Source organism: Paramisgurnus dabryanus, chromosome 5 (genome assembly GCF_030506205.2).
Source record: "Paramisgurnus dabryanus chromosome 5, PD_genome_1.1, whole genome shotgun sequence".
Taxonomy (NCBI): Eukaryota; Metazoa; Chordata; class Actinopteri; order Cypriniformes; family Cobitidae; genus Paramisgurnus; species Paramisgurnus dabryanus.
The window spans coordinates 46,302,005-46,326,354 of NC_133341.1; the positions used below are offsets into that span (position 1 = coordinate 46,302,005).

General features: G+C 38.3%; 1 protein-coding gene across 1 annotated transcript; it reads left to right on the top strand.

The window, feature by feature from the left end:
* On the top strand, nt 1–24,337 carry arhgap31 (Rho GTPase activating protein 31). Its single transcript, XM_065284456.2, has 12 exons — nt 1–701; nt 10,281–10,383; nt 10,471–10,615; nt 10,806–10,888; nt 10,964–11,071; nt 11,255–11,394; nt 12,764–12,971; nt 13,161–13,285; nt 14,802–14,858; nt 18,449–19,228; nt 19,975–20,132; nt 21,212–24,337. Exons 1-12 carry the CDS (start codon nt 602–604, stop codon nt 23,378–23,380), a joined length of 4,176 nt encoding a protein of 1,391 aa, XP_065140528.1. The 5' UTR covers nt 1–601; the 3' UTR covers nt 23,381–24,337.
* The last annotated feature ends 13 nt before the right edge of the window (nt 24,338–24,350 follow it).

Sequence of the window (24,350 nt, forward strand, 5' to 3'; positions counted from 1 at the left end):
TTGGGTTCAGTTATATCCGAACCGCTGGAGAAAAGCAGGCGGTTATTTCTCTCCCCTCCCCTCACAGCTCTGCCCTCCCTCTGCAAAACACTCGAACATTTCAAACCTCCGGCACCACTGACCTCCTGAACAAAATGGCATGAGAAGAACAGAAGACAGGGAGACCGAAAGATCATCAAAGAAAAGACTAAGAATAGGTTAAAAATAAGGAAAGGAAAAATCCTTGAAGTTCAGCTCATTTCTTTAAAACTTCCAGAGCTCCGAAGTCATTTTCTGGGTTCATTCAGACGACCAGAAGGTTTTTCGGCCAAAGTTTCTTTTGAGATGCAACACATCTCACCTCAGGGCCTGAGCAAGGCCAAGAGGGTGGAGAGACCCTGACGATGAAGTGACGCTGGGCGTGAACCACGCTCCGGATTCTTCTCCCACACCAGAGCTTTGGTAGCTCACAGTCAAGATGTGAGCGAAGGATTTCTTTAGTGCAACGCTTGGACTTCCTGATTTTGGGTTTTCCTTTTTTCCCTTTTCCTCCCTGCTCCGTAGGGCCAATGGTTGATTCTGAGGTGTGTTTTCTTTAATCTGGATAAGACACTGAGGTCTGATGAAGAACAAGGCTGCCAAGCAGAAGTCCAAAAGAAAAGGGAGCGAGAATGCGTTCGGCTGTGACTTGACTGAACATCTGCAGAGTTCGGGACATGACGGTAAATTCCTCTTGCCATTCATACTGTATAACGGGCCGCCCTAGCACTCATAATAAGTTTTCTTGTATTACAAAGCCTCATTATAGGGGCGTCCCGGGCCTCTGAGTAAACATTAGCTACGTGTAATAAACCAACACCCATTTTTCGACTCGCCCGGCGCTGGTTGAGTGATGCCTTTTTTTGACACACAAGAAACTTTTAACTGCTTGTGGTAGACAAGCTGGTTAACTGTAAGGGATGACTGACTAGTCATGTGGTCAGCTGCTGTGTGATGTGGGTTAATGAGTGCTGTCAAAAAGCCATCCGAGATAAAAATACATCAGTTTTTTTTTAGCCGGACTAGTTGTGCTTAAATTGAATTAGCAGTAAAAGAGAATGAAGAGCAAAGGAAACGCTAAGAGGAAGAGGAAGAAGGGGGAGGATAAAAGATTTATATTTGTAAGATTTACTGCATGTCTGATAAATGCTGAAAAATATTTTTTAAATGATTTATCACTTTTTTTTTAATGACATGTGCATAAATATTTTAACAGACTATTGGAAATTAATTTTTTGGGTTGTTTTGTGAAGTTTATGTTTTACATTAAAAATCCAGAATTTTTAATAAATGAATTATAATAGAGAATTATTATAGAATCGTAACAGGATATGAATCACTTTTTTTCATGCTGATCCAGCAACAGCTTTTCCTCTTCGTCTCCTAACCTCTGACATCAAAAGAGACGACACAATACTGATCTAGGAACAGCATATTTTTGCCCGTTTAGTGACCCTATAGCTTCTTAGTATTGCTCAAGCTGTGTCTTATCAACAGTTTATCAAGAGAAAAAACACTAAAGTGTTAAATAATATAATTATATATGGTAAAATTACATTAAGTGTAAAGGGTCACAGAAGACTCAAGGTATGTAAGTGAATAAAGTAATGTTAATTTAAAGAGCACCTATCGTCCGATTCACGATTTTACATTTCCTTTGTTGTGTAAGTGTGTATTAGTACATAAACGATATGCAAAAGGTTCAAACCCCAAAGTAAATGATGATGCGGGTTATAGTCTCCAACGTAAATCTCTTTTCTTGGACCAAAACAAACACATGGATTGTAGGCAACCGTTTACTTCCTGGGCCTGTTAACGTAAACAAGACCGACACTATCATAATTCCTCCCGCTTCGGACTCACAGTCTGTAAGTTAACTCTTGTTAGCATTGCATTGTGAGCGAATGTTTCAAACATGGTAAGGAGTGTCACATTTCCGGTTGATGTCAGAGGTATTCAGGCCAATCACAACGTACAGATTAGCTGGCCAATCAGTGACACAGAGCATTTCAGATCGATGTGCTTTGTACAAAATCAATGCATTTTAGGAAGACATGCATATCTGGAGGTACAAAAATGTACGGTATGTGAAAAATAATGTGTGTTTTAACCTTAAACGACACGAACACGTTGTACTATACCAAATACACAAAATAATTTTTTTTCGATTAATCATTTTTTTTTAATGTGGTCGATTCAAAATCGATTCTCAAAGAGCAGAATCGATTTTTTTCTTTCATATTTATTTCCGCAAGCATTAAACGTAAGATTAAAGGAATATTCCATTTTCTTAAAAGAAAAATCCAGATAATTTACTCACCACCATGTCATCCAAAATGTTGATGTCTTTCTTTGTTCAGTCGAGAAGAAATTATGTTTTTTGAGGAAAACATTGCAGGATTTTTCTCATTTTAATGGACTTTAATAGAGCCCAATGAGGCATAAGGGTCTTATCTAGCAAAACGACTGTCATTTTTGACAATAAAAATAACTAATATACCCTTTTAAAACACAACTTCTCGTCTAAATCCGGTCCAGCGCGACTTAACGTAAATGCATAGTGATGTAGGGAGGTCACGTGTTACATATATAAAACGCACGTTTATAAAACGGACCATTGTAAACAATAAACTGACACAAAGACATTAATTAGTATCAGTTGACATACAACAACGTAGGAACGGTCCTCGTTCTCAACACTTGTAAACACTGGGGCGGAGTTTCGCGTTCGTCCTCTGTGATCTCTTGACGTCATGACGTATTGCATGGGGTCACGTTGGCGCATCACGACCGGATTTAAACGAGAAGTTGTACTTTAAAAGTGTATATTTGTTATTTTTATTGTCAAAAATGACAATCATATTGCTAGATAAGACCCTTATGCCTCGTTTGGGATCGTTTAGAGCCCTTTGAAACTCCGTTGAAAAAAACTGTTAAGTGTTGAGTTAAGTATTAAATGTTGTGCTCTATTAAAGTCCATTAAAATGAGAAAAATCCTGCAATGTTTTCCTCAAAAAACATAATTTCTTCTCGACTGAACAAAGAAAGACATTAACATTTTGGATGACATGGTGGTGAGTAAATTATCTGGATTTTTCTTTTAAGAAAATTGAATATTCCTTTAACGTTAATCTAATTAGTCTTTTTCACTCTTCATTCATTCAGTGCTTAAAATGGCAGTTTCATGTGCTTCATCGACGTTGATGCCACCTTCACATAAAAAGTCAGAAGTATGGAAGCATTTTAGATTTCACAAGCAAGACGACGATAGTGTTATGTCTTTTTAATTTCTTTTTATTAATTACCCACTTGTAAACTGCTGTTCACTGTTCTTTTTTATTAATATAGTATGTGTATTAAATCTTTATTCATTGAGTTGAATCGAGAATTGAGTATAAAATCTACCCGAGAACCGGAATCGAAAATTTAATCGAGAATCGAAATCGAATCGATTTGATAGCTTGTGAATCGAAATTGAATCGATCTGGAACATCTGAATCGATACCAAGGCCTACAAAATAACGTTGTTTTTTAGCAATGAAATAGGTGCTCTTTAAAAACATTTTTGCTATGGTGACTGAAAGGATGGGCAACACAGTGGTTCAGTGGTTGGCACTGTTGTCTCACAGCAAAAGGGTTCCTGGGTTGTGCCTGGCTATAAAAAAGGATTAGTTAAGTTACCTGGTTGCCTTAAAATTTTAAGTTCATTCAACTATATATATATATATATATATATATATATATATATATATATATATATATATATATATATATATATATATATATATATATATATATATATATATATATATATATATATATATATATATATTTCTGATATTTTTAAGTTTAATTAACTTAAAATTTGTATGCAACCAGGTAACTTACTAAGTTGTCCCTGTGTAGGACTGGTAGGTCAGTTTCAACCCACACTCGTAAATCAAAAAAGTCTGCACCCCACCTGTGGCCTAAGATGCTGGAATAGACTCCAACCCTCCCCTGACCTTGTATAGGATAAGTGGGTTTGGAAAATGCATAAATGGATGGATGTTGCATTTGCTCTAAATATTATGGTGACTGAATTATTTGTGAGGAACTTTAAACCTAGATTTTTTTAACATCTGTTTGATAACAACTAAAATATATTAAGATCCAATCTTGTTAGAATAAACTGTACCTTTTCTGTCACTGGGGCTGTACCCTAAGTTTCCGTTTGTACCTTTACATGAATAAAAAACAGAATACAATTTTGGGTAGAGTACCGTACCTTTAGGACCTACATTGTTAGAAAAAAGTCAAAATATGTACCCTAGCTGTTAGTGGACAGCACCCTTTAAGAAGGTAATTGTATTGACAATTAGGTACAGATGTGAAAAGATTTAGTACCAATATGTACCTTTGAAATACTAATATGTATTTTTGAGGTACTAATAAGCTCTCGTTGGTCCCAGCATGTACCTCTGAGGTACTAAAATTTAGGTGCAAAGCTGTACTTTTTGAAAGGGTACAGCCCCAGTGACAGTTTTGTACCTTTATTTCTGAGAGTTTGAGTCACTAAAGAACCATGTAATAACGATGTGCATTTGAGGGTTAACAGAGTTTATCGAATGCTCATAATATTTAAATCTTGTTTTTAGATTTGTATGCTTGTGTATTTTATTCACTCAAAATTATTTGAAGTGTTTTAAAGAACAGTACCATTTTAACAAAACAATGTCCAACATTTTAAAAAACATTATATTCTTAAAGCATCATCATTAATAAAACATATCAATTTTTATAATTAAAACAGCAATGAAGCCTATATCTAGTAAACACTGTAAAAATATGCAGCATGAAGTTAAAACAACTTGGTTTTTCAACCTACTATTTTAAGTTTTGGCTTAAAAAAGTTGACATTACTAATAAAATCAAGTTGAAATTGTTTCACTTAATTTTTTAAGTTGAAGTTACATAAAAATATATGTTAATTTGACATTTCAAATGCTTCATGTTTTTTATTACCTGTACAGTATAAATAAGTTCATTGATTCTTGATAATATAATAGAAAATATTATTGAAAAATAAACTGTAAAGTAATTTTTTAAGTCGATCGAACTTTTTTAGTTTTTACAGTGTAGTCAACATTTGGATGAAATGGATCAAAATCATTTATAAAAGTTGTTTTAAATTTTTTAACAATTCCTTGTTCTTGTCTTAGTACAACTTTGATTAACTTTTTAGATTCACTTACTGTAAAATGTTGACTAGTGTATTTTCAAACTGTCTGAATGTAATATGAATGAATGCATAAATTATTTTGCAAAAAATAAATGAATAAATAATGTATTCACCCTCAAGTTTTCAAACACTTCAGATGTTTTAAACAATGCTGATGTGCATTTCTCATATATACAGTGAGAGTGAATGTAAACTAAAGTGTAATTTATAGTATTGCGTTGGTTGTTCTGCGTAGCCTGACGCGCAACTCGCCAAAATTTGAACAAACGTGTCTGTCCTATGTGAACCGCATGTGATGTGATTGGTTCGTTAGAACATCTCCCATCAGGTTAAAAAAACAGCGTTGCATTTCCTTATAGGCATTTTCGTTTGTAACAATGAGAACAAAGATGGGCCAAGTTGAGGAGTGATTTAACCCAAACTGCAACAAAAGTCACTGTCTATTTACCTCCATGACTGCTGGTTTTCTCAAATCACAACAAGCTGCTTCTTCGTTTGTGGGTTTACTGGCCAAGCTGCTGCTTCTTTGGCTGTTTCACTGCTACTGTGTTTACATGTAGATACTGCCTACTAGCCATGTGTACCTATACACGTCACCGCAGAAGTATGAAAATCAATGCGTTACCTACGGTGTTAAGGCTACGCTGTAGCTCCTACACACCACTATAAGAAGTCCTTAAGACTGTCAGTCACTAACATCACTGCTTATGCCTCATTGAAAGTCATATAGACATCAGTGTGATACCATACAGTGTTTTCTATATTATAAATGCATTTTAGTATGAATTGATATGCTTATTTTGCATAACTGGTGAGAGTGATTGATGAACACGTCTGGTTTGCATGTCAGAAATTAAGGTACAAAAGCTGTCAGTGGGATGGTATTCTAAAAAAAGCTCCTTATATGTACCATTTATGTACAAATATGTATTCTTTAGGTACAAATGTGTAACTTTAAAAAGCCAATATGTACTTTTGAGGTACTAATATGCATCCTTTAAATACAAATGTGTACTTTTTGAAAGGGTACCACCCCAGTGACAGCTTTTGTACTTTTATTTCTGAGAGTTTACCGGCAACCAAAACAAAATTATACTTAAATTATAACTTTAAATTATACTTTACAAACAGAGTGTTTTATTTTGGCCCTTGTTGGACTGGTTGGCATTCAGTAATTGCAACATGCATCTGAAGTTTCATTTACCAAAAAGAAACATTTTGTAATATCTGTAATATACTCTCTATCTCTCTAGACAGGTTCTTGAGTGTTTATAAGGTTTAGTTGTCTCCCCCCACAAACCTTTAATTTGTATTGCTGGATGTCTCCAGTTATTACATATTAAATAATCTGGATTTCCCCTAAATTCTTCTTTTGGATTTATTTTCTTACAACTTTAAAAGTTTTATGATGTACTTCGTTTTGAAGTAAACATGTACTAAACAAGTACACTCGAAAAAAATATTTTGTTATATGTTATAAATAAACCTTTGTAGGGTTGTAGAGTTGATGCACCCCAGATTTCGTGATAGACAACCCAGGATAGGTTTATTTATAACCAACGTGGGTTAAACCAACCCAATCATTTTTAGAGTGCAGTAAAATAAAATTGTAATTCTGAGCAAAAGTGAAAACAGTGTATACTTACAACACTAGCTGGTTTCATCAGACGCACGTGCGTTGTCGCGGTTACGTCTGGTCGGAACTTTACTTCCGGTTCCTGATTGTTTAATGATAGTGGCAAAACGAACTCTGGAACAAATACCTCGTCGAAAAGACCAAATATTTTGGTTTTCTAAAGACAAGGGGAGACGGCGATCATGGATCACCATTATGTGACGTGAGGTTTGGCAGACGGTTTTTAGTTAAGATTGTATACAGTACACATTTATACAGTGTTAGCTCAGTGTCATTTTCTCTACGCTTTAGCTATGAAATATGAACTAAGGTAATTTACTTGTAGTTTATTTAGCTTGTTATCAGAAATAAACTACTCTAAAGACTTTTTTGTTATTGATTCTTAGCGGAGTTTACGGGAAATTACGTGTGTTCCACCAAAGCCGTTTGTTTATAAACCGCCTTATGACAGGATTGTACATTTATTGCATCGTCATTTCTTTCATTAAATAATAAATGCTGTGCTCCAAATTTTGTTTTTGTATAAGGTGGGCAAAAGCTACGGACAGAAATATTCTTCTGTAGTGTTCCGGATTATTTTTAGGGCGGGGCTAAATGATGGCTCAATCAGAGCATCCATTTAGGTTGTTGCAGTATTTGAATGTTTAAAGTGATGGGAGATTTTAGTGGGTGTGGTTTCAGCACAGACAGTGGGCACGCCCCCAGCGCTTGGGAGCAGAGAATCCTGCCTGTTTTTTCCAAAATTTTGATAACTTATTTTATTTACTGTGGTTTTTTTATCGTTCAAATTTGGCTGGGTGGTTAATATAATTTTTTTCTGCAAAAAAAAAAAAATTATATATCTGAATAATAAGTTAATTTACACGGACATATTCTGCACACATTTTAATGACATTTAGCATCATGATTGATAAAATGTTTATGCTTAAGATCATTAACCAATAGAGCCGGACAGTTCGTGAGAATAGTATTTGCATGTTTGAAAGCAAAACTTAACTGACCTTGTAATCTTGCGTTGCTTTTAACAAAGTACGCTTAAAATATATAAACAATAAGCCAGAGATGTTAACCTATTGGTCAATGCATCTCCTCTGAAACGCTGAGCCACAGCTCTCATGTGGGCGACAAGAATTCAAGTTTGGCTTGTGTTCTCGATAAACTGTTATTTTTATAAAATCATTACATTCAATTATTTAATGATTAACACGTATGACTTATGGAAGGACAAATATGCTCTAAATACAGCCGCAGTTTCTCGTAATGAGGTAACATTTATTATGAATCCCCTGTAAACAGACATAAAATTTATAAGGCTTGTTGAATCATGCTTTAAAGGTATGTTTAGAAAGGGATCAAGCTGGGTGGGAACTTTCCAAAGGTCTTTTAGAATAAGAGGAAGTGTAATAAGTAATAGCAGCTGCAAGGCCTGGGTGTGTCAGATTTCCTCTGAAACAAACAAACCATTTTTAACTTCCTGTCTCAGCCCACCTTCTCCACAATAAGCAGACCGACAGGATAAAGACACTATTACTACTGTACACTACAGAGGCATGTACACATGATAATTTAAAGGGTTAATAGAAAATTAATAGAGACATTTTGTTAAAAGGAGATATTTTGCATTGATATTTAATTTTTACAATTATTGTTTATTAAATCCTGTGTCTAAAACTATGGAGGACCAGAAGAGTCTTGCAAAATGTAATATAGTTATTAAATATTTAATAACTACCTGGACAATAAAATAGCAATTAATACATTTTTTTTAAAAATCATTAATTAATCTATAAATAAATAGACAAAGTTACAAAAAAATCATTATGTAACATTTTATTAGGCAATAAAAAGTGAGATTATAAAAATAATGTAGAAATTAAATATGAATCCATTAATAAATATAGTTCAAATTAATATATCAATTTACAAAAACAACATAAAACACTCAATAAGTTCATCATTTAAAATTGCATTTACAAATTCTTAAGTAAATAATGGAATTTCAAAATGTATTTCAAAAAGCGATTTAAAAAGAGAAATAAATAACTGGATTTATAATTTGAACTACAAATACAGGTTAAAATTAGGCATTTAAAAGGGCATTTCTGTTTAACATTTCTGTTTTAATTTTCCCTTATTTTTTTCGCTATTTGATTTGCTTTTCATTTTAGCCTCTCTATTTAGCTTTTCCATGACTCTTTGGGTCCTCATCCGAGATCTATAAATCTGCGCATGTCACATCCACCTGGCCATAGCTAATTTGCATTTCTCATTTGACCATTTGCAAGGACCCAAAGAGTCACGGAAAAGCTAAATAGAGAGGCTTAAACGAAAAGCAAATCGAATAGCGAAAGTTCTTTATTACATTTTGCATGACTCTTGTGGTCCTCCATACAAAACACATTCTAATAGTTGCATCTCTTTAGGCAACTAAAAACGGACAAGCATGTTACCTCGTGTTTAAATATTGTAACAAATTTCCGTGTTTTGTGTATTCTTACCATGAGTACCCATAAGAGAGAATATCACCTCTATTATTTCTCATAGACATCATTGAAATATTACATGCTGTATGGCAAACAATACATTGTATAAAATTATCGATTTTTTATGCCAAAAATCATTAGGATATGAAGTAAAGGTCATGTTCCATAAAGATATTTTTTAAATTTCCTAAAGTAAATATGATAAAACCCTATTTATCATTAGTAATATGTGTTACTAAGGACTTTATTTGGACAGCCTTCTCAATATTTAGATTTTTCCACCCTCAGATTCCAGATTTTAAAATAGTTGTATCTCAGCCAAAACTCTCCTATCCTTACAAACCATACATCAATGGAAAGCAAAAAAATGACCCTCGTGACCGGTTTTGTGGTCTAGGGTCACATATTATACTCATACCTACAGTAAAGGCTTAGCACACTGCAGCTAAAGGATAAAATACCAGTAACTTAGTTTTGGTTTTGGTCTTCAAGCAGGTGAAAAAATAGGTCATTGAAATTTGGCTCCCTTTGTGATGTCAGATGGGGATAATTCCGCCCCTTAATCTTCACTATCCAACCACAGCACTGCCATTTAGTGCAGAGATCAGCTCATTTGCATTTAAAAGGACACGCCCAAAAACCTCACATTTTGATCACACCTACAAAGTGGCAATTTTAAAATGCTATAATAAATGATCTATATGGTATTTTGAGCTAGAACTTCAGATACGTACTCTCGGGACAACAAAGATTTACTTTATATCTTAAAAAAGTGTCACCTTTAATAGTGAAATAAAGTAAAAAAACAGTAGATTCAGAAAAGTTTTGTCCTGTTTGTGTATATTGTAACACCAGCGTGTGTATCTCTGCCTCCCACGATACCTTTATTTTGATGTTTCACTAGTTTGTGATGTTTGTGTAGTTCCTCAGGTTCTGAAGACGTGTGCAGAGTTCATCGAGCAACATGGCATCGTGGACGGGATATACAGACTTTCAGGAATCACATCTAACATTCAGAGACTCAGGTTGGCACGCTGTTTGTTTCGCTGTATTTCACTGACACGACATGCATGTGTTTTGTAAACCCTTTGCTTTTCTCCGTGTGGATTCAGGCAGGAGTTTTGCTCCGAGCTGTGTCCTGACCTCACTAAAGAAGTCTATCTTCAGGACATCCACTGCGTCGGCTCTCTTTGTAAGCTGTACTTCAGAGAGCTGCCCAACCCTTTGCTCACATATGAACTCTACAAGAAATTTACAGTAAGTTGTAAAAATAAATCCGAAAGGACTACACTTAAGTTTGAAAGAGGAAGCGTTTGGACACTCTCAGTCAAAGCATGCATTTATTTGAAAGAATAGTGGGTTTATCTTGACCGAGGTGATCGATATGGCCTTGCATTGTTTGTCAAGATGGAGTCATTTCTGTTTCTCCATCTTCTGCTGCGCACAGGATGCCCTGTCGTTTAAAGAGGAACAGGAGCAACTTCGGAACATGAAGAGCGTCATTAAAGAGCTTCCTGCTGCTCATCTCAGGTACATCAAAAAACGTTATTCATCAGATTCATTGGCATTCGTTTATTTATACATGATGTATTTTTTTCCACGTAGAACTTTGGAATACCTCACCAAACATTTGGCTCATCTGGCCACCCTCTGTCACCGGACCAACATGCACTCTCGCAACCTGGCACTGGTGTGGGCTCCAAATCTCTTGCGGTGAGCAATGCAATGGTTCGGTTTGTCGTCCATTATCATAATTAATTTGTGGTGCTTGCTAAAGCGAGCATCACTGTTTTTAAAGCTCATAAGGGATTTAAAACACTAAATTTTATACTTCATTAAATACCTTGTGCTATAGCATTTGTGTAATCTGCTGATTTATTTTTTATTTTGTTTCAGCTCAAAGGAAGTTGAGGTGTCCACCTGTAACGGTGATGTAGCGTTTCTCGAGGTGCGGGTTCAGCAGTCGGTTGTGGAGTTTATTCTCAATCACACTGATCAGATCTTTCATGATGTTCCACCCTCCAAACCCAGAGAAGGTAGAGTTAATATTACACAGTAACTGAAGTACTGTACAGTACAGTCTACATTCTTCTGAGTGTATCTTATGTAAAACTTGTATACAGAAACATGACCAAGATTATTTTAAAGGGCGCACACTTTTACGAGGTGTTTGAACATTAACCTTACAATGACAATAGCCACAATCTCCTTCTTTTTTAATCCCCATTAAACCACAGCAGTGTTATTAGACATGCTGTTTCGATTCTCTTGTTAATGTGATGTCACACTGATAAAGCTCCGCCCACAGAAACTGACTGACAGTCCTGCTTTACCATAATTTACGCCCATAGCAAGTTGTAGGTTGTCTGCTACATCTCAATAGTGAAAAACTATTGCCTGAGACCGTATTCACAGGAATCAGATATATTTTAACTGAAAGCATTCACTGTCTCTTTTGGTAAGGGAGTGAGGAGCAGTAGCTCATTTGCATTTAAAGGTACACAAAAAAAGCGTTTGTGCTCCCACCCAAACAAGGGAATTTGGACATGGTTCAAATGATCTGTAAGGTATTTTTAACTGAAACTTCATAATAATATAATGGGAATAAACCTCAATCCGCTGGATATTGAAGCTATGTCACATACCGCAACTAGATAGTAAAGATAAAGTAGTATAAGTTTACATAGATGGTTGGACGGATAGATTACGTTGTGATTATTACATATGAATAACTGTTTATAATGTCAGGAAATGATGGGGGGGGTGGGTCTGTTTAAAATACAATGACATGAGATCTGTAGCCAAAATTGTACTAGCATGCAAAACAATAGAGAAGTAGCACACACAAAGAGCAAACACGTAATAACAACACGCACGCTCACATGCATCTGTGTGTAAACTTAAAGGCTAAATTATTTACTTCATATTAGTCTAATGCCAATCTTATTATCTTATAAGGGCACACACTTTCCGAAAAAAAAAAAGGGTCAGAAAATGGTCCCTAGCTGTCACTAGTGTGATACACTTTTTTTTAAAGTACAGCTTTATATTAGTACCTTACACATTGGTACCGAATGTATAAATATATCTTTATACCCTTTCTGAAGGGTACTGCTCCAGGGGACATTTGTCACCTTTTCTAACAGCACACGGATCGGCGTCTGGACAACAAACACGCTGTTTTTTTTTTAATGTATTTTACACAAATAATTTATCACCATAAATATTCAATAAGGAGGAATACATTTTATGATTACCATATTTTTCTCATGTTGGGACCAGAAATAAAATCAGATTTTCTTTAATGGGGCCTTTATCCCCTATTAAGAGACCTTCTGAGAAATCATGTGAATTCTCGGCAATAATCGCTCTCAACACAAAATTGTTTTTATGTTTTTTTTATAGGCCCCAGTGTGGCGTGTGGGGAGAAATACGCCACCTTGCCCGCCACCATGCAGTGCGGTCCTATGAAGCTGATGAGTCTCGAGGAAGCACAAGCTCGCTCGCTCAGTCCAAATCATCCGGCAATGAGAGAGAGACAGAGAGAGAACAGCTTACCAGATCCCAGCACTGCTGCTATGTATCATACAGTGATAGATCTGTCTGACAGCAGGTATAATACACATCATACACTCACAAACATGCGCCCGGTATGTATTCAAACATCAGGACGATAAATATTAGGATTGTACAATATACAATAGCCAGTGTTTAAAACAAAGAGTGGTTTAGTAATGCTTGGTTTATTTATGTATGAAAAGAAAAATTAATTGTATTTTTTAAAACTCTCACAAAACATTAGAAGGAAATTCTCTGGAAAGTCAAAGAAGTGGAAGTCTATCTTCAGTCTGGGACGCTCCGTCATGGATTCTAAAGGGAAACTGAGTCGTAATGGAAGTGTGTTTATGAGAGGTCCAAATATGTCAGGTAGGAGAAATAAATATTTTATATGAAACAAGAATGAAAGAAAATTAAAAAAAAAGTCAGATTTAAAATAATTTGATTTTCTTTTAGCTTTGTTAGGTGTATATTAAAGGGGACAGAGAATGAAAAATCATTTTTACCTTGTCTTTGTTGAATAATGGTAGTCTACCCGCAATCACAAACATACAAAAAGTGCTAGACATGCTAAACATCTCAGTCCCATAGAAATTCCTCTTTTAGAAATGTCAGCCAGAAAACGGCCCAATCTGAAAAACTGATGCTTATGACATCACAGGCATCTCACTGCCCCTCCACTTTAAAATAATTGGCTACATTTTTGGAGTGGCAGCAAAGTCAGCCAATCAGTAATGAGATTGCAAGTTAAGCCAGTAGGGGGAGCCAAATAGGTGCAAAACCACTTGTTTAAAATCCCCCACCCTAATAGAGCTATCTGAGAGAGGTTTTTAGGAAGCTTCTAAGGCATTACAGACCCAAACAAAAACATTTTTGTCTACATGTCACATCACAGAACAAGGATACATACCCCGTTCAATCATTATATGTCACCTTTAAATAAAATAAAAAATGCAAGGCAACTTTATTTGTATAGCACATTGTAATAATAGCATGTAAGATAAATATAACATGTAAAAATGTATATAATAAATGTCAAATAACAATGTCTTTCAGCAGGATTTAATCACATAATAAATTGTATTTTTGTAATTGTTTATCTCTTCACTATATACCATACTGTGCAAACGTCTTAGGCCACCATCACCAGCTTTGTTGTTTTAGTAAAGTTTTAATGTCCAACCATATTTATTTTTTACTCTTTTTTTTTTAAAAGATACAAACAGAAAATACAGAAAATATGTACACAAAATTAGAGTTTACCCTAAATACTTTATAATTATATACAGTTTTTAATACTACATACACATTTCCTGTATTCTCTGCTTGTATTCTAATAAAGAGACTGAGAAATAATTAGAATTAAATATGATCACTATACAATTGCAAAAACAACAAATCTAATGGTAGCATGGTGGCCTCAGACTTTTGCACAGTACTGTATGTTGGTATAAATTTGAGTTATTAATGTTTGTACAAATTATTTTTTTTTATCTACTATCAGCTGAATTATACTGTTATTACATCCGAACATACAACGACTACAATTGACTTTTGTTTAACATCTCATTTAAATGTTATTTATAATTTGTTGATACTATTGATGTTGATGCTGAGCTTTTGAGAAATGTGAAAAGATAACAATAGCTTTATTCTTATCCTTACCTTCATAGTAAGCTATTGCTGTTCTTTAAAACCCTGCAGATCACAAAAATGTTTCCACTTGTTTTCATTTACCAGATGCTTTCTCCAATGTGACTTACAACTGACTAAACTTTTATGTAGAGTAAATGTTGGGCTTTCTCTTAAATAAAGAAAAGTATAAGATGTTGATAGAAGAAACAATATGACAAACAATTATGTTTGCTTGTTGTCTCCTAAACAGAAAAACCTGTGATACGGCCATCTAAAAGCATGGACTCTCTCTGTTCTCAACCAGCAGGTGGTGCCAGAGCTTTATGCATACCTCACTGTATCCTCAGTGTCATCTCACTGTCCTGTTATCTACCTCAATGTATCCTCAGTGTCTAATCACATACTTTACTGTCCTCTCAGATACCTCAATGTCCTGTTACATACCACTCTGTCCTCTTACTATCCAATCATGTACCTTACTGTATCTCATGGCCCTCTCACTGTCTTGTTATCTACCTCACTTTATCCTCACTTTCTAATCACATACTTAAAAATACCTAAAATTCACTTACATACCTTATCTTTTTACTTTATAAACATCACTGTCCTGTTAAATGCCTATTTATCAACGCACTGTTCTGTTACATTCTTATCTATCCTGTCCAATCATGTACCTCACTGTCCCGTTACATACCTCTCTATCCCCTCGCCGTCCCATTGTGTACCTCACTGTCCTGTTACATGCCTCTCTATCCTCTCACTGTCCAGTCATGTACCAAACTGTCCTGTTACATACTGTCCAATTGTGTACCTCACTGTCCCGTCACATACCTCTCTATCCCCTTGCCGTCCCATTGTGTACCTCACTGTCCTGTTACATACCTCTCTATCCCCTAGCCGTCCAATCGTGTACCTCGCTATCCCGTTACATACCTCTCTATCCCCTAGCCGTCCAATCATGTACCTCACTATCCCGTTACATACCTCTCTATCCCCTCGCCGTCCAATCGTGTACCTCACTATCCCGTTACATACCTCTCTATCCCCTCGCCGTCCAATCGTGTACCTCACTATCCCGTTACATACCTCTCTATCCCCTCGCCGTCCAATCGTGTACCTCACTATCCCGTTACATACCTCTCTATCCCCTAGCCGTCCAATCATGTACCTCACTATCCCGTTACATACCTCTCTATCCCCTCGCCGTCCAATCGTGTACCTCACTATCCCGTTACATACCTCTCTATCCCCTAGCCGTCCAATCGTGTACCTCACTATCCCGTTACATACCTCTCTATCCCCTAGCCGTCCAATCATGTACCTCACTGTCCCGTTACATACCTCTCTATCCCCTCGCCGTCCAATCGTGTACCTCACTATCCCGTTACATACCTCTCTATCCCCTCACTGTCCATTCACGTACCTAACTGTCCTGTTACATGCCTCTCTATCCTCTCACTGTCCAGTCATGTACCTAACTGTCCTGTTACATACTGTCCAATTGTGTACCTCACTGTCCCGTCACATACCTCTCTATCTCCTCACCGTCCAGTCATGTACCTCACTGTCCAGTTACGTACCTCTCTATCCCCTTACCATCCAGTCATGTACCTGACTGTCCAGTTACGTACCTCTCTATCCCCTCACCGTCCAGTCAGGTACCTCACTGTCCAGTTACGTACCTCTCTATCCCCTCACCGTCCAGTCATGTACCTCACTGTCCAGTTACGTACCTCTCTATCCCCTCACCGTCCAGTCAGGTACCTCACTGTCCAGTTACGTACCTCTCTATCCCCTCACCGTCCAGTCATGTACCTCACTGTCCAGTTACGTACCTCTCTATCCCCTCACCGTCCAGTCATGTACCTCACTGTCTCATTACGTACCTCTCTATCCCCTCACCGTCCAGTCATGTACCTCACTGTCCAGTTACGTACCTCTCTATCCCCTCACCGTCCAGTCATGTACCTCACTGTCTCATTACGTACCTCTCTATCCCCTCACCGTCCAGTCATGTACCTCACTGTCCAGTTACGTACCTCTCTATCCCCTCACCGTCCAGTCATGTACCTCACTGTCTCATTACGTACCTCTCTATCCCCTCAACGTTCAGTCATGTACCTCACTGTCCAGTTACGTACCTCTCTATCCCCTCACCGTCCAGTCATGTACCTCACTGTCTCATTACGTACCTCTCTATCCCCTCACCATCCAGTCATGTACCTCACTGTCCCGTTACATACCTCTCTATCCCCTCAACGTTCAGTCATGTACCTCACTGTCCAGTTACGTACCTCTCTATCCCCTCACCGTCCAGTCATGTACCTCACTGTCCCGTTACATACCTCTCTATCCCCTCAACGTTCAGTCATGTACCTCACTGTCCAGTTACGTACCTCTCTATCCCCTCACCGTCCAGTCATGTACCTCACTGTCCAGTTACGTACCTCTCTATCCCCTTACCATCCAGTCATGGACCTGACTGTCCAGTTACGTACCTCTCTATCCCCTCACCGTCCAGTCGTGTACCTCACTATCCCGTTACGTACCTCTCTATCCCCTCACTGTCCAGTCATGTACCTCACTGTCCAGTTACGTACCTCTCTATCCCCTCACCGTCCAGTCGTGTACCTCACTGTCCAGTTACGTACCTCTCTATCCCCTCAACGTTCAGTCATGTACCTCACTGTCCAGTTACGTACCTCTCTATCCCCTCACCGTCCAGTCGTGTACCTCACTGTCCAGTTACGTACCTCTCTATCCCCTCAACGTTCAGTCATGTACCTCACTGTCCAGTTACGTACCTCTCTATCCCCTCAACGTTCAGTCATGTACCTCACTGTCCAGTTACGTACCTCTCTATCCCCTCACCGTCCAGTCGTGTACCTCACTGTCCAGTTACGTACCTCTCTATCCCCTCACTGTCCAGTCATGTACCTCACTGTCCAGTTACGTACCTCTCTATCCCCTCACCGTCCAGTCGTGTACCTCACTATCCCGTTACGTACCTCTCTATCCCCTCACTGTCCAGTCATGTACCTCACTGTCCCGTTACGTACCTCTCTATCCCCTCAACGTTCAGTCATGTACCTCACTGTCCAGTTACGTACCTCTCTATCCCCTCACCGTCCAGTCATGTACGTCACTGTCCCGTTACGTACCTCTCTATCCCCTCACTGTCCAGTCATGTACCTCACTGTCCAGTTACGTACCTCTCTATCCCCTCACCGTCCAGTCGTGTACCTCACTATCCCGTTACGTACCTCTCTATCCCCTCACCATCCAGTCATGTACCTCACTGTCCCGTTACATACCTCTCTATCCCCTCACGTCCAGCTATGTACCTGACTGTCCAGTTTCGTACCTCTCTATCCCCTCACCGTCCAGTCATGTACCTCATACCTATTTATCGTCTTACTGTCCAATCATGTACCTCACTGTTCTGTAATATACCTCTCTATTCCTGTCCTCTCAGATACCTCAATGTCCACTCAGTGTCCAGTCATGTACCTCAGTGTCCTCTCTCCAACCCCACTGTCTTCTCATGTACCTTTGTGTCCTCTCACTGTATTATTAACCCCCTACAGTATTAATGAATGTCTCCAGTATATGGTGTTATTTTTTATTTCTACGTTTTATTAGTTTATTTGAAATTGCTTATGATACGAGCTGCTCTAGCTGCAATACAGAGGCATATATATTTCTGACAAAATGTTGAACAATTGCTTTAATATTGTTTAATAAATGGGTTTATTAACACAACACATTTTTCTACACTGTTTCTATTTCATATTTTGCCCAAATAATAAGGAAAACAGTTTTTGTTTTACCTGCACTGTCTGTTTGTCTGTGGCCCTGAGGTGTGACCGCTGGATTTTTCTTTTCGCTTTCATTCAGATGAGGACAAAGCATCCACAGCAGGGGGAAGCAATGGTATCTTCATGCCAGTTCTCAAATCCAGAACACTGGGCTCAGACATCGACTACAACCTAAACGAGAAGGACACAAAATGGGAGTCAGAACAACATACGGCCTCAGGGGGACGTCGGAATGAGAAAGGCCCTCCAGATGCATCTCCTTCATCTCCTCTGCAAAAAACACTTCCAGAACAGCTGAAAGTTTTTAAAGGTGACGACCGCAGCGGCTGCCAGCCGACGTCTCCCAAAAACCGCAGGATGTTGTATTCGGGATCGACCAATAACGGATCATCAAGACCGTCTTTCCCAGGTAGCCTGTTTCCACTGGAGTCCTCACCGAGGCATCAACGGAAGGCCCTGAATATTTCCGAGCCGTTCGCTGTGTCTGTACCTCTGCGTGTGTCCGCGGTCATTAACTCTAACAGCACCCCCTGCAGGGCGCCAGGGAAAGAACGAGACCGAGCTTTGGCGGGACTCTTTAATCCCTCCAGGGAGGCTGGACCTTCGGGACCCCGTCGCAGTGACAGTATAGGCAGTGCTGGATTCAGAGTACCCATCAGCAGCGGAGGTCTGAATTTCGGGTTTACAGACTGGGAGGCTGGACTGGGAGGTGCCACTGGCAGTACCGGGCACAGGGAGCACTCGCTCGGTGACAGCAGTGGAGGCAGTAACTATAGCAACAGCAGCTCTTTTCCAAAAGAATATGAAGAAAATCAGACTGGGGATGACAGAGATGACATTACTCTGGGCACAACAGAGAGTATGATGCTTACTTTGTGTGTGTGTGTGTGTGTGTGAGAGAGAGAGAGAGAGAGAGAGAGAGAGAGAGAGAGAGAGAGAGAACAAATGTATTTATTAACTATAGTGTAATTTATTTTAGTTCTGACTTCTTCAATTACTTTGATGCAAATTATCAAAAGAATTATTTGTTAATTCATCATATTGTAAGCAAAATAGCAATAGTGTAATGATGAAGTGTGTACTTGTGAAACACTTATTCCAGTTTAAAATACTGAGAAAACTATAAAACTTAAAGTAATGAAATATATAATTTTTCAATGGGAGTAAAACAGGTCTGGAGGGAACATGGATACAGTGTGTTCCCCAGATTGTATTGTTATTTAAATGTTCAGCTGATGAAACATCTTTCCAAAACATTTCGGTGAACAGAATGTTCAAGCGAACAGCTGCGAAAGTTAAAAAATGAAATGTAATCCAGGACCTTTGCACAGCCTATACGTCTGTCTCCTTAAAGCTTCACTTTCATCCATGTGAAATTCAATATGGCGGCTACACAAACTTAAAAGTAAAACATTCAGAGGTCGATTCCTCCAAAACAGTTTGAGCATATGCTTGGGAACAATAACCAGCCTGAAACATTATACATTGTTTTTGCAATTGAATTACTTTCAGTTGACCTTCAGTTAACTATTCAGATCATACTGGGTTAGGGCTCAGGTTGTATTTTGTCCAGATTGTGCAACTGATTTCTCTGTATCTCTTCAGGCACGGATGCAGAAGTGAGAGAACTTATCGCCAGTGTGCAGAATTTTGAGCCCCGGTTACCATCTGAAACTAAAGCAACAGTCGATACCAAAAACAAGAATCAAACCTCTGGAGATGAACTGGAAACACAACAGGACATCAAAAAATTGGACAAACTGGTATGAATTAAACTGAGGGGACACACTGTATGTAGCAGTATGTAACTGTCGTGGTAATATAGACAGTAATGCAATTTAACCCCTTCTTATTCAACTCCACAAATTATGTAAAAAAATAATTTTACTCATCCTCAAGCCATCTGAGAATTGAAATAAATTTCAGATGAACAAAATTTGAGTTATTTGAGAAAATGTCATCCTGGCTCTTCCAAGCTTTTTAATGGTAGAAAATGGGACTTTCAAGTGCAAAAAAGTGCATCAATCATTCACAGAAGTCACCCACATGGCTCCAATGGGTTAATGAAGGCCTTCTGACGGTAATTGATTTTGTCAGAAAAATATCCATATTTAAAACTTTATAAACTATAATAACTAACTTTCGTTGGTGACCAATGCGCATTAAGGCGTAGCATACAATGCGTAGTGACAAATGTGTAGACACAGAGGAGATACCAAAACAGAAGTCTAAACCAAGGAAATGGTGGAGGATTTTGATATAAGACCAGAGGATATTGAGTTTTTCCTCTCTGTAGCTGAATCATCTCATGATTTTTGCATGATTTTTGCGAGTCTATTCTCCCTGGAACTTCCTCATCATATCCTAGGCAACTCTCTAGTGAATGCGCATTGGATATGGGCGGAAACTAGTTTATAAAGTTTTAAATATGGGTATTTTTCTTACAAAGTCACATCGATTACCCTAAGATGGCCTTTATTGACTCCCTGGAGCCGTGTGGAAAGCTTCTGTAAAAGGATGGATGCATTTTTGGGCTTAAAAGTCATGGACCTTGTTTTCTACCATTATAAATCTTAGAAGAGCCAGGACATTTACTGAACAAAACTCAAATTGTGTTTGTCTGAAAGATGATGGACGTATGCATCTCGGGTGGCTTGAGGGTGAGTAAAGCATGAGGTAATTGTCATATTTCACTGAACTATCGCTTTTACAAATCACAATCATCTTAGAATGTTACAATCATCTTAGAATTACATCACGTTGGCCAAAGAAATAGCATTGTTTGCAGAAATGGCTCTAATCAGCCCATCTCTCTTTCTTCTTTTGTCTCTATGTTTGACAGGACATTGAGGTAAACAGCGAGCAGTCATCGTCTGGCATCCATCAGAAGTTTACTGTCGCCGATGGTAAAACAAACACACTTAATGAGACTGTGAAATCCAGCTTTGCCAATATCATTGGAAATGATGATATGCTGAATGCCCAAGCAAAAAGGAGAAGTAGTTTGCCTACAAACACTCTCTCATCAAAGGAACTCATTCTGGAACAAACCAAAGACTTGAAGGTTGAAAATTCTGTTGCTATTTTCTTAAAGCCTTTCCCTGAAAGATTGTTGTCGTGTGAAGGTGGCTGGAATTACCTGGATCACAATGTTGAAAGGACTGATCACACGAGCCAAGAATCACAGGACACAATGACAAACAGTCTGGAATTTTCCCCATTTCTCCATCTTAAGGAAACAGATATTCTCCAAGATGCCGATCCGTGGCCTTTAGTTGAAGATGAGTTAAAACCAGATCTTGATCGGAAAGATGACGCTAATAAAAGTGAATCGAGCAGTGTTGTAAAATCGGACGTCCATACTGATCTGTTCTCTGGAACTAAGGAAATATTAGCGATGCAGGATATTAGTGTGCAGGGAAAAAAGGAGGTTAGTCATGAAACCAGGAAACTTGACTTAACGGGAAGAATCAAGGGAAGTTTGGAAAGACTCTCGACATGTCTGAATGAGCAACATCTTACTTTGGACACTTTGTGTCAGGATGATGCGGGAGACACATGGGGGAGTCATTTGGGGGGCTTGGATCAGGTGGAACCATGGGAGGACTTTTGTACAGACAAGCAATGGGTGACAAGCCCCCTGCACTCACCGAAACTTGAGGATCACTTATTCGCACCAAGAAAAACTATGCCATGTCAAGCAACTCAGGGCAAAGCTCCTGACAGACCAAAAGTAGACCCGTTGCCCAACAGCCAAAGAGACAAAGCTAAAGACCCAGCTGTGGCTAATGACATTACATCATCTCAAACAGATGTTACTGTGACTACTGTTGCCAAACTTGGAAACTCCAACGTCCAGAAGGAAACTGAAAGATGTGCAGACGTAAATGTACCTTGTTTGGGACAGATAACGAAGCTTTCTGAAAGCGCTGAGCTTAAAGGTAAAAGTGAAGTAGAGATTCCACAGATTAGGGTGTTCAAAACGTCCGTCGATCCAAGCAAGACCACTGGACTGCAAAACGTTAGCAAAGGAAAACAGAAACACTCTTCTCCCTCTCAGAGATTTTACCGTCAGGCATCACACGAGTCCTGTGTCATGGAAAGACATAACGAAAACCTTATACCCAGAAACAGACCATGCTCCCTAAACCTTGATTTGGGACACAAAGGTGTCAGAGACATTTCAAATTGTCAATACCTAAAACAAAATGCACGGGATGCGGCAGAACAACAAAAGCATCCTGGTGGATCATCTCTGGAGTTGGACCTGTTCCTGAGCTGCTCTCAGGCACCCATGCGACGCAACTCTGCACCAGTGAGTGTTTCTTCGGTTCGCACTGCGTTCATGATTAAAACCTGTCAGGCCAAAGCTGTGCCTGTTATTCCACCAAAAATTCAGTACAGCCACATACCTCACCCCCCACCTCTTGAGCAAAGCCATAAAAGCCCCTCCAACAAGAAACCTGTAAAGAGCAAGCTGGGGAAAGCCGGTTCTGCGCCACCTCTCCAGAAAGTCCGAAATCCCAAAGAGGAGCATAAGAGTTGTGAGCCACAACAAATGAATTCCAAGGAGAACGTAAAAGAGACTTGGAAACCAACACCCATCCCAGATCTCCCAGTACTGCGAAGGAAGCGATCTGCTAATGGGGACACGTTTATGGACCGCCCTAGACCCGAACGTTCATCGTTGCTCCAAAGATCGTCCTTCAGAAACCGTCCGAGGCCTCAAAGCCTTATTCTCTTCAGCCCCCCGTTTCCAATCATAGACTATCATTCGGGAGGAGGAGATGATAAACTGGCCCTATCACCTATTAAAGCTGAAGTCTCCCCGTTTGATGTCTACACAAAGGAACTTGCCGAAAACTTCAGTACTCCTGAGGGGGTGACTATGCGTAACAAAATGACTTTGCCAAAGAGCGGACAGAGGCTGGAAACCTCAACCAGTTGCTTCTACCAGCCACAGAGGAGGTCCATGATATTTGACAACAGAAGTAACAGGCAAATTGAGTGACCATCAAGTGATAACTGAAGAATTATCATGCATACAATAACCTAGTTTGTTAGAACATACACCACAGAACACACATGATGCTCGGATATCAAGGTGCCTTTCCTGATAAAACAGAAGTATTGTAAGTATTGAGCTTTGTGTAAAATGCTGCTGCTAAGGATTTATACTAGAGATGTATTTCTGTGTTACTCTTTGAGAACAAAACATGCTTCAGGAGATGCCTAGGAGATTTAGCAGACTCCCGTATGTCTATACCGAATGTATGTCCATACTGTATCCCAAATGAAATGGACCCATTCCTTGCCCAAAAAGCTTTAATGTCTGTTGCTATTTTATCTTGCTTGTTTACAATTGAAAATATAAAATGTCTTTAATCTACATGATAGAATATGACATTGGCATGACCACAAACAAGAATATTCAACTATTACAATTGTTATTGTACAAAAATGGCAACAACCAACATTTATTTATTCTGCAGTGTTTTGTTTTGTTTTATTGTCATACTTTTTTATTTTCAGTATTGTATACAAAACTGTACAAATCAATTTGTACAAATGTTTAAAGTATGGTTTCAAGATGGTTTCAAATAAGACCTTTTCAACATTAATTCCTGTTCTGCTCTACCTTTTGTTGGTCTGTAATTACAGTTTTAAATATTTTCAAATTATGTGGTTACCTGGTTAGAGATTTTTAAAGAAAACTATGTATTGTGGAGATGGCAAGAAATGGGAAATATTATCAATATTTTGTTATATAGAAACTGTAAAGCAGATTGATTTGGGCAATACGTTTTGAATCAGGCAGTGATTATGAAAGCTGTCAGTTATTGTAACCAAAAACATTAACATTGTTATCTGCCCTTTTTGTATTAATAATCAAATGGGATTAATTGTATGTATATTCCTTCCACAAAAATATATATAATAAAAATTCATATATAATGTGTACATGTACGATATGTTTTTTA